Genomic DNA, 14,208 nt, shown 5'->3' on the forward strand with positions numbered 1-14,208 from the left:
CTTACCTTTTACCCAAAAAAAAAGAATACTCAATTTCTTCTACCTTATCCACGTGGGGCCACGCACCACGTCAACATCACGTACAAAAGTTTTGTTGTACAGCCAAGACTAAATTAACCTTTTTATAATGATAGTAATAGTAGGTTACCAGACTAAAAGAGTTAAAAGACTTAATCATAGAAATTGAAAAATAGTTATTGGATTCGATTATACAAATAAAATTGAAACACTTAATTGCCCGCTTTTCACAAGTTATGGAACCAAGAAGCTATGTCGCCTAAGTTTTCTTTAGTCAACTTTATCATCTTTCCTCTTTATCACGCAATCAATGACGAAGTTTATACTTTGAGGTGTCTTTCAAAGGCACAGATTTTTCTTAGCATCTTTCCCTAGTGAAATTCGTCTCCTCATGAAATTTGGCGTTTTGGAACCTTTCTCCGCAGGAAGATGGAAATGTCTTGTCTTGAAATTTGATGATACTGCCCAATTTTCTTCTTAAAATTGGGAATGACCAAAGTTGATTTTGAAATTTGTTACGAATTTGAGTTTGAATTTGAATATATTAATTTGAATTACAAGCAGGAACTAGATGAGTAGAAGATGGCTAGCAAAATATCTTCGACCGAGAAGCAAAAAGTAATGAAGATTGTATATTCAACTCTTTCGCTTTTTTCGACCCAAAAAAATAGAACTCTTTTACTATTTCCTATTATTTCATGTTTTTCTTACACTTATTTAATATAATTATCAATATGTTTGAGTTTGCTATTTGTGTGAAGCTGGGAAGTAATTCGTAATCATATTGCGTGACCGTATAAAAGGGGATATTTGATAGCCTAACTTCTACTTTGAATTGCTAGGTAGGTCTAGCATTAATTTTGGAAGATTTAAATTTAATAATACTATCACATTCATTGTATGCCTCTATATTATATATATCGTTATTTAGATAGAATAAAAAGCTTAAACCTGAAATTCGACTTTCTTATTCCAAATTTTGCAAGGAATTGCAACTAGGTCATTGCACCACATTAATTTGCAAACTCGTTTGGTTGCCCATCATCAATCCTCATGACTTCCGTCATCGATCCTCATGGCTTTCACCACTTCATGAGATAATACTTTCACACATGAATGCACAATATCCAATTCGATCTTCTTATATATAGAAAGACACCCAATCTGAGTTGAGCCAATCAACTGTGTCGAGATCATCTGCAGAAGCTGAGCATATATCCATAGTAAATGCATGTTGTGAAGTTCAATGACTAACATATTTATTCAAGCAATTGAAATTAATAAGTTTGCCTTCTCCAAAAATGTTTTCTTGATAATCAGACAGTTCTACATATTACAACAAATCCAGTTTCCCATGAACATAAAAAAACTCATAGAACTAGATTGTCATCTTGTCAGAGAAAACACACAACAAGGACTTGTGAAGCCAAGCAATGCGGCGTTTGTTTGAAAATACAAATTTTAAACTTAAGCATATAGAATGTAGATAAAGAGTATGTAAACCCCAATGTTAAGTGATGCGAGATATTTCAAAGGTCCCTTTCACATATATGGAGGATTGGGAGTGACACATGAAATTTCACTAATGGAGGTGGACACTAGATGAAAAGAGGTGAAACTTGACTTTGATACATTGTTGCAAAGAAACAACCCAAAAATTTAAATTTATAAAATGAAATGTATATAAATAGCATATGAATTCTATTATCAAGTGATGTGACATTTCAACGATACATGATTATAGTCAAACATCTACGCAAATGCATTGAAAAATGAGATTTTTGAAAAGTATTGCAAACAAACTGGGTTTGAAAGAATTCAAGACGCTTACTTGTGGGGGAGTCTTAACTCCAAAAATTTGAATATGATCCGCTTTGGATAAAAGTCAGAGCATTTGAGGCTCGCATTATTGGATTTTGTATCTCATTAATCAATGAACTTGTCGTGAAAGGAAGGAAAGCAAAAAAAAAAAAATCCTGCAAGGCTATAACAGTAATTCGACACGCTCACTTACCATTTAGAGATTTGATCTCATTATTTAAGAATAATCCCTCCTTTCGTCGTTAAACAGAATTTGTCATTACATATAATTTAATGTGTGCACATAAAAACATAACTACTTGGAGGCCCGTGAAGTATCCTGCAAGCCATATGAACAAGTTAAAATCAAATCTCGGCCTGTGAAGGTGGCCCAAATCCAGACTAGTTTGCAAGAACGGTGGAATTTGACTCCTAAACTGGAAATCTACCAATGCTTCAAGAAAGAAAACATGAGGCGGTGGCCATAAAAAACCAGGCACCATGATGCCCTCAAGCATGCAAGTAATTGCATGAATAAGCAAGAAGAAATTGTAAACAAGACAAAAAAAAAAAAAAGAACGGAGAGAGGAAAAGAATTGGTCAATGAGAACATTCGTTTATTTGCCTAACAAACAATGACTAAACCCTAGATTTCGGCATATAACATCGCTTAAAACTTTAGATAAATCTAACAAGGCGTCTTGACTTATTATGGAAAAAGCTTAAATATATAGAAAAGGAAAGAATCTTAAAGGGTGGGTGTACTTGCATTCTTCAATCTGTTGCAAATTTGAGTAGAATTAGATGAAAAATTATGTGGAACATTGCATTAGGATGTAAACATTATGACTCACCCATCACAGTAATTATACATACTCATAAATACAATCGTGCATTGTCGATTCTCACAATTCCGTTCCTGATAGCGCATTCTAGATTTTCAATAAATCAACTCATGGGGTAGAAAGTTTCATGTAAATACCATAAACCTATCTCTAAGTTTTTGTCTAGATTGTATGGAAAGGCCTGTACAAAACTTTAATATAAAGAGGGATCTCATGCAACATCTATTTAGTCAAGGATGATTTAGTGGTACAGACTTTTTGTAGTTATACGTTGCCATTGAAGAGGATTGCTTTCAAGTGTAAAAACTTTCCGAGGCGGTCTTCGGGTTGAACGCTTGTGGCGGAGATCATAGCCCCCACGTCTTCCATTCGACAAAAGGCCTTAGGTGAAAGAGTCCTCGTTTGGGCCCATCTTGTTGTTTTACTGTCGAATTTTTTTCTTACACCATCCAAGGAAAGGGTATTGCAAGTTGATGAAACCGATCTTGCCACTCTGAAAATCCGAGGAAATCGAGATGGCAGATTGCGGCCCATGCCGCCCACACGACATGGACTGTCACTTCATAAATTGCATTCTGATATGAGGGCCTTTTATATATAAGGCCTACATTCTCGACCAGTCAGGGCCTGGTTCGATTGGCCCAGGCCTCCATGGTGGGTTCATGCATATCCTTCTAATCATATTGAAATCGAAAATGTTAATGTGGGTTTTTCTTATGATCTTGGATTCTGTAAAGTTAGGTGGTTAAGTTTTAAGTGCTTGAATTTGGATGCGATAGATCTAGTATTCGATATTTTAGCGTTCTTCATTCGGAAAAACATTGGAACCCTAACTCGTCACCGTAATCCATGCTCAATACGCATGAACGAGATGATTTATATATGCCCTTGGGGCTTAGTTAATCTGAAATGTTCAAATACTCTACATTGAGAATCGGTGAGGATTTGTTGAAAGGTAGTGAGTACTTTCAGGGTAATTTTTAAATGAATAAATTACAAAACTTACTATTTTTACGATATGTGATCGATGTTTCAAAAAGTCAAATATGTTTCAATTTACTAGGATGGTGATATTGCAAGAGCCTAAACTTTTCGTCATTTATGATCCAGAACTTGATTTTCATTTTACTCAATTAAGTACCTCAACTTTCAAAACTAGGCTCAATCTTAGGCATCCGATAAATTATGGTCAATCACGTTATTCACTTTTTCGGACTCAGCACATAGAAATTACTTTCGCCCTTTGTTTTCATTCCTTTGTTTCTTCTTTTGTTCTCAGTCCTTCTTCTTCCTCTGCTTGCCTCTGACTTGTGCCTCCGTCCATCGGCACCATCATCATCGTCGCCATGGCTATTCCAGTAGTGCCTGGGGGCCTGTGGTTGGAGGCGATGAGGCTAGATTTGTCATATCGGCGGGACTGAGTACTATTAGCGGTGGTGATGCTGAGTCAGGGAGTGGTAAGGGCGACTGATGGTGTTGGTGATTCTTGGATCCATAATGTTAGTGCGGTGTTCTACAGCGGCAGTTACCATTATTGGAGATAGGGGTAGGCATATCTTGTTAATGAGTGGCTACCAAGGGCATTTTTAAGAGAGAGAGAGAGAGATATGGATGCCAATGTGTACGTTTGAAGATTTCCTAACAGCATTAATGTCTGTATCAACATTTTTCATTTGTGTATTTAATAGAGGCCTCACATTAAGTCACATTTAAAAAGTTTAGGTATTTCATTGGATAATAAGTGACCTTTTAAATACCTATATTGTGCACCTCAATTAAATATGCTCAACATCCTTAAAAGATATATTTCAATTTCTCACATCACCAAGTGCACTATACCTACATTGAAGCCACCTATTACTCGAAACTAACTTGTGCATTACCTAGCTCGTGAGGTTGTGGGCCCTTCGCGATCTGGATTTATCCAAAGCTTCGTCTTCAAGAAACAGAAGAAAACGCGTTAGCCCTTATATCATATTTACCCAAAGTTGCTTCACCAACTTTTTTCTGCTAATATTCTATCAATCTTTTTCCTTGCCTACGCCTCTTTTTTCCAAGGCGATTCTCTTAATTTGTTTAGCTTTCCACTCAATATCGGACTCCATCTTTATTCACAGCATTCAACGCGTCAACCTTATTTCGTATTCAATGAACAAAGCCAGGAAGTGGTTCTTCATCTCACCCGATGGTTCAACGCCGCAAAGAGGAGTTTGCATCGACTCCTCCACAATTCGGATTCAATTAACCGTATAGTTTGCAATCCAGCTTCTTTTGATCGGTATCAAACTTTTGCTATTAGAAATGTGTTGGAGGGATGGAAAATAGACTCGATTTTTGCACCCGGGAGAGATTTCCTTTTGGGAGTTCATTTTAGACAGTTGGGATGGATTGGTTTTATGTTCATGTCCAAGGAGATTTGTCCTGAAACCCTAAAACAGTTTTATGCCACTTTAATCAAATTAAAAAAAAATGTGAAGGAAAAATTTTATGAGTCATATGTGGGGAAGATTTACTCAATCAATCCCAAATTTATTTATGGATATCAATTCAGTCATAAACATTTTGATTTTACCAATTTAGTCATAAATCTTTACACAAAGTTCGAATATAGTCCATTTGGTCAATTTCTCAAGTGAAACTGCTAATGTGGCGAGTCATCATCGAGCGTCTTACATGGTACATTGCCACGTCAATGGTTTTCAACAAAAATTGTTTGGGAGAATTAAATGGGAATGTTGCACAAAGGTTTACAAAAACCGAAAATTTTAAAATTAAATTAACATCCGTATAATAAATTTAGGATTGATTGGATAATTTTACCGTCGTATGTGAATGGAACACTGCTTTCTCTTGATGAATTTCTTCTGGGATTATATCTTTGGCATAAATCCCGAGGGTGATGTGTGGTCTCTGACTGTTAGCGATACATATATGACTCATAAATTATAAGTTTTCTAAACAAGTGAGGAAATTACTTCATGAGCTTAGGACGCGACATTTAGATGTCAATTTGCGTATTCTGTATGCAATTGGGATCTATTGCCTGCTTCCTAATTCTGGCCGAAGAACTGATTTGTCTGAGAAACAAAAATCGAATCAATGTCCAAGCTTAAGAATGGTTGGAAGGTGATCTAATTTGTGTTACTGCGTTGAAGTGTTCTGGTTCAAAAGGAAAGGATTTGCCATATGGGGTGGTCCTAAGTCGCATTTTCAAAGCTTTTGATGTCGAACACAAGGGTGAGACTCTTAAGGTTCTGCCGATCGTCAATTTAATGGAGAATCCACTCAAAAAGCCATGGACTTCAAGAAGAGACCAGGCGGCGTATGGATTAGGGGAATGGCTGGGATGGCCAACGGTGTCATCGTAGACGGGTTAGGCGGGCCATCAAAATTGAAGAGCATGGGTATGAAAATGACAATGATCCATCGGTAGATGTTTCTCTCTCTCTCTCTCTCTCTAATGCCCGTTTCATCGTTCTCTGGTTCTTAATTTCTTAGTATTTTCATGAGGGGCCTCGAGATTTCTTGCATTTGATGAAAAGTGAGGTCACATCATGCTTTTCCCCTATTTTCTGAACTTGGTCAGCCTAGAGAAGGCAAGACCATATAGTGGAAAAGAACCGTGTTTTGGTCGCCATCTTCTAACCCCATTCGTGTTTTGGAGCCATATCCATGGGTGACTCTCTACTTGAAGATCACCTAGACAGTGGCTCTAAAATCTAGGAAAGATTCGGCAGCGAAGCTTATCAAAGCATCCATTCAGGGCAAGGAACAAATTGATGAACATAATCAGCAGCTTTTTTCAGTGGCGATTGTCTCAAAGATGGAAAAAGAACTAATTGAATATGGCATCCTTGGTAACTTCATGCTCTATCTCATGATCTGTAATGAGCCATATCGAGGATTTTCGATGGGAAACTTGAGTTGAGCTTCAAACGCTCAACCAATTTGCCCATACATGGATGTGCATAATTTATAATCTTAGTGATGAGTAGTTGAAGAGACTCATGAACTCACTCAAAATTGTCAAGTCCTATAGAGCATGCCCCTTTGACTGGGAGATGTGGGACACAAAACATAAGATATATGATTCTCCCAAAATTCTGCAAAATACACTAGATCCCCAAGATGAAATGTAATTAAATGCAAATTCACCACACCCTTTGGCATCATAAATTTCTTCGCTTAAAGTATCATATCTTGCGAACATCATGATGAGGGGACAATTCAAACTTCAAATAAAAGGGCATCACTGAATCTTTCACAAAATAGGCAATTTTATATTCCATAGCATTCACATTCGGCAATAACCCACAAAAAATAATGGTAATGGCACCTTTACTCTGTTTAAGTGGCTAGAACAAGGAAAGCAGTTAGGGAGACAACTAAATCATGGATCCCACTAATGAAGTTCACTGCAAAAGTCTTTATGTCTATATCGTCAATCTTTTTTTTTTGGGTGCTTACTATATCGTCAATCTTAATATAGAAGAAAAGATAAAATCACAATTTCTCGAATGCAGTTACCGAAAGACGAGGCGAGAAAAGCATCATGCGCCAAACTAATCCAAATTGTTTATTATATATGAATACCATACCACAAAAGCGGTCATTGATTTGGCTAGCTCCTTCCTCACGCTATCAGAGGTGCTGACTTTAACATCTTGAAATTCAAATCAAATTGATCATCTTGATGTGACAATTAGACGTCATAACTATCTTCACAAGTGATCGAGAACCATGTGACCATATGAAAGTAGAGAACGACATGGGCCCCGGAAAAATTGAACCTTTGCCATTGCCCACTTTCTTCCTGTCGGCAAATTTACTTAACAGCCTCTCCTTCTCCTCTGGCATCTTGCTTGGCTTTCCGGATAGCGATGGAGGAGGTGGCATCATTTGGATTGGCAACCCACCGTTTTGGAGAAGCAGCTGTTGTTGTTGCTGAGAGCCATAATTACAGGAGCGGATTCCCAAAAACCCTCCAGTCATTGTTCCTCCGGTAAATACTAGTATATTACTAAAGTTGATGGTAATAAAAAGAGAGATTTATCAATGGAACTAAGAAGAGGGTTCAATTTGCGTTGGGCACCTGCTTTGCTTAACATCACCCTCAACCGCGTCCTTCACTCCTCACACAAGTCCACAATCTCCGTCAACTATATCGAGATCGACTCAAAGAGAATCCAATTGTCATGTAGTGCTCACATCACCAACAATGGATCGTCCGCCGACCATGCCCCCGTGCGACCGAGATGCACAGTCGGGCCACATACGCCAAGATTTGGAGCCTTTCCAGGAACATTTACTTCCGGTAATCGACTCTGACTCTATCGTTGCACAGTTAATTTCTTAAAATTATCGGGGAAATATCAATCAATCGGAAAGAATAATAAAGTTAAATTTTGAGGTGTGATGACATTCTCTTTAATGAATTATTTGCTCCACAATGTTGTTCGTATTATTGGCAAAAAGGATACAACAAAGGCTCAATTGAGAATATCAAATAATAGTTATGGTATTTTTTCAGGATCTCCCAAAGAAAACAATTGGAAATAATAGCCATATATCTTAAAAAAAAAACAAAATTGGAAGATGAAGATAATAATTGAACATACACGATTATTAATAGCAAAAAACAAGAAGTTAGATCCAAATAGACATGACCTTTCGGGGTAAGAAGTTATGTCTAAATAAATACGAATTCTAAGATAACCATTGGAAGAAAAAATTTGGAATTAAATAAATAAAAAATTGAATAGTCGCATTGTTTCAATAGGAAACTATGGTTAATATTTTATAATTATAAATCCAAATTTTAATAAATAAAAAATAAGGATCATTGATTAGTATCAAATCTCGTTAACGTATGCACTCACATCTTTTCAATGTTGGATAAGGCACCTCTTAGTTTGTTTGTAAACCAAATACCAACAATCGATAACTTATATTTGTTGTCAATAACTTGCTTGGCAATCTATGCTCTTCAAGTTGTCGATTGTTTTTTTTTTTTTAATACAGACTACTTAGTGTTATACGGTATCATGTTTTGGACACTCTCCCTCATTGGTGTGGTAAAGTGTAGCTTTCAAAGCTGATGATCGGGGCAAAGATCAATAAAAGACCCTAATAAGAAGATTTTGGTTTTGTTTGGTTTGTATCATATTCATTTCATAGAGTTGCTTTGCTAATTCTAATGGTTCCCATCCACTCTCTGTAGCTCCTTCTACAAGCACCATTGAGAATTTAGAGTTGGCGACATGAACCGCGAAGGCTCGAATGCTCTATCGGAGTAGTTTGCTCTCTTGAAGAGCTAAATTTGTACAGGAGTCCCTCTTTGTTTTATGAGAGAGTCGGGTGAAGTATTTCGAGTCTTCTCTTTCAAGGTTCTACTAGTTTTGGCTGAGATAATAGTAAAACAATTTAGAAAGGTATTTTAAAATAGAAAAACAGTAAAACAATTTGAAAATTCTACAACCTAGAAAGTGGTTACTGTTTCCGATACATGATTCTAATATGCAAGATTAATTTTAAAAATTTTCAATAATTGAAAGGTCAAAATATATAGATGTGAAAAAAATAAAAATCAATAATAAAAACAACAAATTAGGAAAGAAGAAAAACATAATATTTTCTTCTATTTTCTTTTGACTTTAACTTTCCGTGATATATAATTTATCTTCAAGTTTTTTCTTCTTCTTTTTTTCGACATGTCTAACGTGACATGTCTATAATGTGAATTATTTATTTATTTTTCTTTCCAAGACATCGATTGATTGGTGGAACGCGTTAGATCTTTCTCTTGATGGCGCACAAACAGTTGATATCCTTTTTGATGAGCTCTTTTTTACGATGAGTTCTAGATTTTTTTTTTTTTTTTTTTGTCAGAAACAGCGGTATTATAGATTAAGAGGTAAAGATACAACCGCTAGTTACAGCTTCAGCATACAAAAGATGTAAAAGCTGGGAAGGGGAAAAGCAGGCCAATTGTTGGGAAGCAAAGAAAGCCCATGGGACTTAGCAACCCAATCAGCTATGAAGTTTGCAGCCCGTCGGCAGTGCCGAATGTGAAGAAAAGGAAAAGAGGGCAAAAGTGCCCTAGCTTCGAATCACTGTATTGCGGCCAAAAGGAGTTTGCTTTTTCACATGTGTTTTCCTTTTTCCTTCCCCCACTTCAATTTGTCCTCAAGATTGCGTGAGTGTCAAGGGCGACCGGCCGGACGCAAAGCGACTCCCCAGAAAGTAAAACGTCATTCCATTTTGTTTTTCAACCCCACTAAGGGCTATGCTGGTGCTCTTCTGAAGTGACAGCATAGGCTATGGTCGCTCATTAGTGACATTACCATAACAATTTTGGAAACGTCCAAGATGAATTACTTCAATGACACTAGTGAATCGTTGCGAATAAGACTGGTGACAATTTTGAGGTGTCATTCAACACATGTTACTGATGTGGGGGTGACAATTCCAAATTGTCATTGGTGGACAGCTCCAGAGGCATTTCCTTCAACCTGCCACGTTTGTTTTAGTGCCATTTGCCAAGTGACGGCTCAAACATGAAACCTCACAACCTGAACCAGAAAAATGTGAAATTTGCGGTTCTTTGACCTTGTAATATTGATTGTGAGCTCAAACCAAATCATGAATGAAGCTTTGAACTAAATCCACATGTCAAATAAATCCTATAAACACAAGTCAAAAGACAAGTTGGTAAAGTCTTAGAAGGAGATCTGAGGCAAGTTCTCAAAGTTTGGAATTCCTCTTCATGGCAAAATGTCAAAAGGGCCATCTACTTCGAAGTCTTCTTTTCAAGGTCCAGTGTCTAGTAGTCATGGACGTGACTGTCCTTGTCTTCATCGTCAATTTTGGGAGATTTTATTCTTTAATTCCGATCTCAGGTCATTAACTAAAAAGTAAAATACCCCGTGAGATTGATTTGGTAATATACCATTGGATTCCTTACAGCGCCTAAGGCTTTGTTTACTTCGAGTTTGGACAAAAAAAATTCAAACTACATTAAAAAGAGCAGATATAGAAGCCTCAAGACATCAGTGTCATGTCCGTCCACATTCTGATTTGACTAATAATTTCCCCACTTTAACTAAAGTTTATTATTAGATCAGCCGCATATACTCGATCGTGCTCGCATCCAATTATGATATTCTCTGCAGCAAACGTCACCTCTGTTTGTTTTGGTATCAACAGATCTCGACATTATCTCACCAAACCTATGTCGACGTGGACCTGTTCACCAATCACCTTGCAACTTTAATTTTGATACGATGCTTTTGGCTCCATCATGTGACTTTGCGACTTTTCCAAATTCAATGCTTTACGATGCTTATCGCTCACAACTTTCAAGTTTCTTGTTTTGTCGTTGAATCAAGAAGATTTTTCAAATTAAGATCCATCGAACGATTAAGATCTATTACATTTTAATTAAACAATGAAACATTATAAAAAGAAAGGAAATATTGGTTGTTCCTTGAATCTTATCAACAAAAGGGGCAATTCCAAATTATGGTAAAAATATGGTTTTTTTTTTTTCCGGTAAGATGGTAAATAATATGGTTAATACTATGAAAAACTCTAAATTGTACATTTATAATAAATCTACAAAAAATTATTTTTTGTTACCATAGAACATATCCAAATTGATATATTTGCGATAAATTTACTTTAAACTAATTTTTTTTACCATAAAAAAACTTGAAATGATGTATTTATGATAAATTTATCTTATGTTAATTTTCGTTAGATTAACATCATGAAAAATCATAAATCGATACATCGTGAGAACGGAGGATACAATCCTAAAATGTTTTATCTTATTGCCTTTGTAACCCTATTAAATGTTTGAGAAATTTGCGTGGACCTTTTTATTATTTCAGAATCAAAGAAAAAAAAAGTATAAAATAAAATAAAGATCTATTGTGATGTTGTGGTAAAAAGGTCCAACCTTTGACCATCACCAAAAAACAAAACTATAGGGAGGATTAGGCCTACCCACGTGGTGGAGTGGCCCTGAATAGCCATCCAAAGAGGTGGCGTCGATCGTTCTTGGGATCGTCGCGAAGCGCCCTTTCCTACTTCCTTTTAACATTTGCCCTTTTGAGGGGTGAAGGCGACCTGCTGCTCAGACAGAGAAAGAGAAAGAGAGAGAGAGAGAGAAAGAGAGAGATCTCGGTTCGATGATGAGATGATGAGATGATGTGGGCGCGTGGAATCTTGGATCAGCGAGAGAGACGCTCAGATGTGCAGAAGCGAGCTTCCTGCAAGTGCAAATCCCCTTCCGATTTTGTTGCCAGGTCGATGAAGAGACGGCTCGCCAGCTCGCCTGTATGTTCCTTTGATTTTTTTGTTTCAGCAAATGGTTTTTGCACATAGAGAGAGAGGGAGAGGGCTTCAATAATTTGCTTCTCTCTCCCTCAACACGAACACGAAAGCAATGGTTTTTGTTTCTCTATCTCTCTCTGTGCAAAAAAAAAAAAAACCATTTCTTTCGTGTTCTGCAAGAGAAAAACCATTGCTTTCGTGTTTTTGTTGAAAGAGAGAGAAACAAAAACCATTGCTTCAGCTTTACCAAAAAAAAAAAAAAAAAAAAAAAAAACCATTGCTTCAATAAGTTGCTTCTCTCTCTCTCCCTCTACGTCTCTAATTTGCTTTTCTCTTAGCGGATATAGAATAGATCTGCTTCTTTTTGCTCCCTCTCCCTCTCTCTCTCTCCCTCTACCTGTGCAAAAACCATTCCTTTCGTGTTGATTGTTACAGAGAGAGAGAGAAAAGGGAGGGAGAGCTCTCTCTGCAAAAGCTATTGCTTTTGTGTTCGTGTTGAGAGAGAGGGGGGAGGGAGAAGCTTTCTCTCTCTCTCTCTTTCTCTGCGAAAACCATTGCTTCTGTTTTGTTGTTGCTTTCTCTCTCTCTCTCTCTCTCTCTCTATCGGCAAAAACCATTCCTTTCGTTTTCGTGTTTGTCTATGCTCGTATTGTTGTCCATCCAAAATCCCAGTTATCTATGAACTACCCACCAATTAATTAGACCAAAAAAAAAAAAAAAAAAAGAGCTACCCACCAATTTACGATTAATCCCAGCATGGTTTAGAATAAAGGCTCATTTGCAAAACTATTCTAGGCTCACATCTCTCTCTCTCTCCCTCTCTGTGTCAATTATTGCTTTCGCGTTCTCCACCCCCGCCCCCCCTTCTCTCTCTTCAAAAACCATTGCTTTTGTGTCCCCCTTCTCTCTCTCTGTGCAAAAACCATTGCTTTCGTTCGTGTTCTACACCCCCTTCTCTCTCTGTGTGTGCAAAAACCATTGCTTTCGTGTACCTCTCTCTCTCTCTCTCTCTGTGCAAAAACCCTAAAATTCAGATAGTCGTACTTTAATGTGACATAGGCTAAGCTAATCATTTTTATAATCAGAAAATTCCCAAATGATTATTAGCTTAGCCTCTTTGGCTAATCACTTTTCAGCACGGTACAACCCACCTTTGTCGTCCTTTGTCACTTCTCGATGGTGGTGGTGGCGTATGAAAAGTTTGCATACATCCTCTTGTCCTTCCTTCTATATTCTCTTGATTTGGAAGTATATGTAAAGAGACTCATGGTCCGTGATTTCTCTTCACACAAGGCAATGTTCAAGAGTGCTGGAAATTCTCGCCTTCAATCTCCAAATAAAAGCATGGCTCGCAAGTCTCGAGGAGCCAAGTTTGCGCACTTGTTCGTCATGATGATGTTAGGAGTGACTCTGAGTGGCTTCATTTGGGAAGGGAGCGCTGACGGAGAGTGTGGGAGTACCCTGATCCGTACCGCGTTCATTAACCTGAATCCTTGCATGGTGGCAGCTAGAGACGCCAAGGCTAAGGTTTCACACACCTGCTGTGAAAGGGTCAAATCGCTCATGCAGAGCAATCCTCGCTGCCTCTACGCTGTCTTTCACTCGCCTGAAGCGAGGTTTGTTGGGGTCGTTCCGGCCGTGGCTATGTCGATCCCCAAGAGGTGCAACATTGGGAACATTTCCGCCAGAAGGAATGTTTAAGTGAGTAGCACTACCCTTTACATTATATTCTACTATGTAGCTACATATAATAATAGAACGCCATCCAAATCGACAATGTTTTTGTCTTCTTTATTTCCCTTCATTTATTAGCTCCTGGATACACTGTCCCCTGAGCGACAAATGATGCCCAGCAACAACATAGGAGGAGGATGTTAATCAAAGTGATGGCTTGAGAATGTTGGGATTTTCCTAGATAAAACTTGCCAATAAATCGTTCTCTGTACAGGTAATCAACAGTTATGTATTTCGGTGGAGTAGTTGCCTCATTTCGATATCTCTCAATAAAATTCGTTTCACATGATATTTCATCTCTTGGTTCCCTATCGATAGCATATAGTTCTTTTTACTTTTCATCCAATTATAGGTTGGCCATGAATTGGCTCATTTTACTTTTCTTCCAATTATAGTCTCTTTTTAGCAAGAGACAAAAAGGAACAAACTTTAGAAGATGAAGAAATTCATGGAGTTGCTTCTAGATTAAGTTCTA

At 37.5% G+C, this 14,208-nt stretch overlaps 1 protein-coding gene across 1 annotated transcript; it reads left to right on the top strand.

Moving 5' to 3' along the window:
* The first annotated feature begins 11,728 nt into the window (after nucleotides 1–11,728).
* On the top strand, nucleotides 11,729–13,967 carry LOC104453617 (non-specific lipid transfer protein GPI-anchored 19). The gene is made up of 2 exons (XM_039316362.1): nucleotides 11,729–12,002; nucleotides 13,293–13,967. Exons 1-2 carry the CDS (start codon nucleotides 11,871–11,873, stop codon nucleotides 13,698–13,700), a joined length of 540 nt encoding a protein of 179 aa, XP_039172296.1. The 5' UTR covers nucleotides 11,729–11,870; the 3' UTR covers nucleotides 13,701–13,967.
* The last annotated feature ends 241 nt before the right edge of the window (nucleotides 13,968–14,208 follow it).

The sequence above is a fragment of the Eucalyptus grandis genome, chromosome 7 (assembly GCF_016545825.1).
Source record: "Eucalyptus grandis isolate ANBG69807.140 chromosome 7, ASM1654582v1, whole genome shotgun sequence".
NCBI lineage: Eukaryota > Viridiplantae > Streptophyta > Magnoliopsida > Myrtales > Myrtaceae > Eucalyptus > Eucalyptus grandis.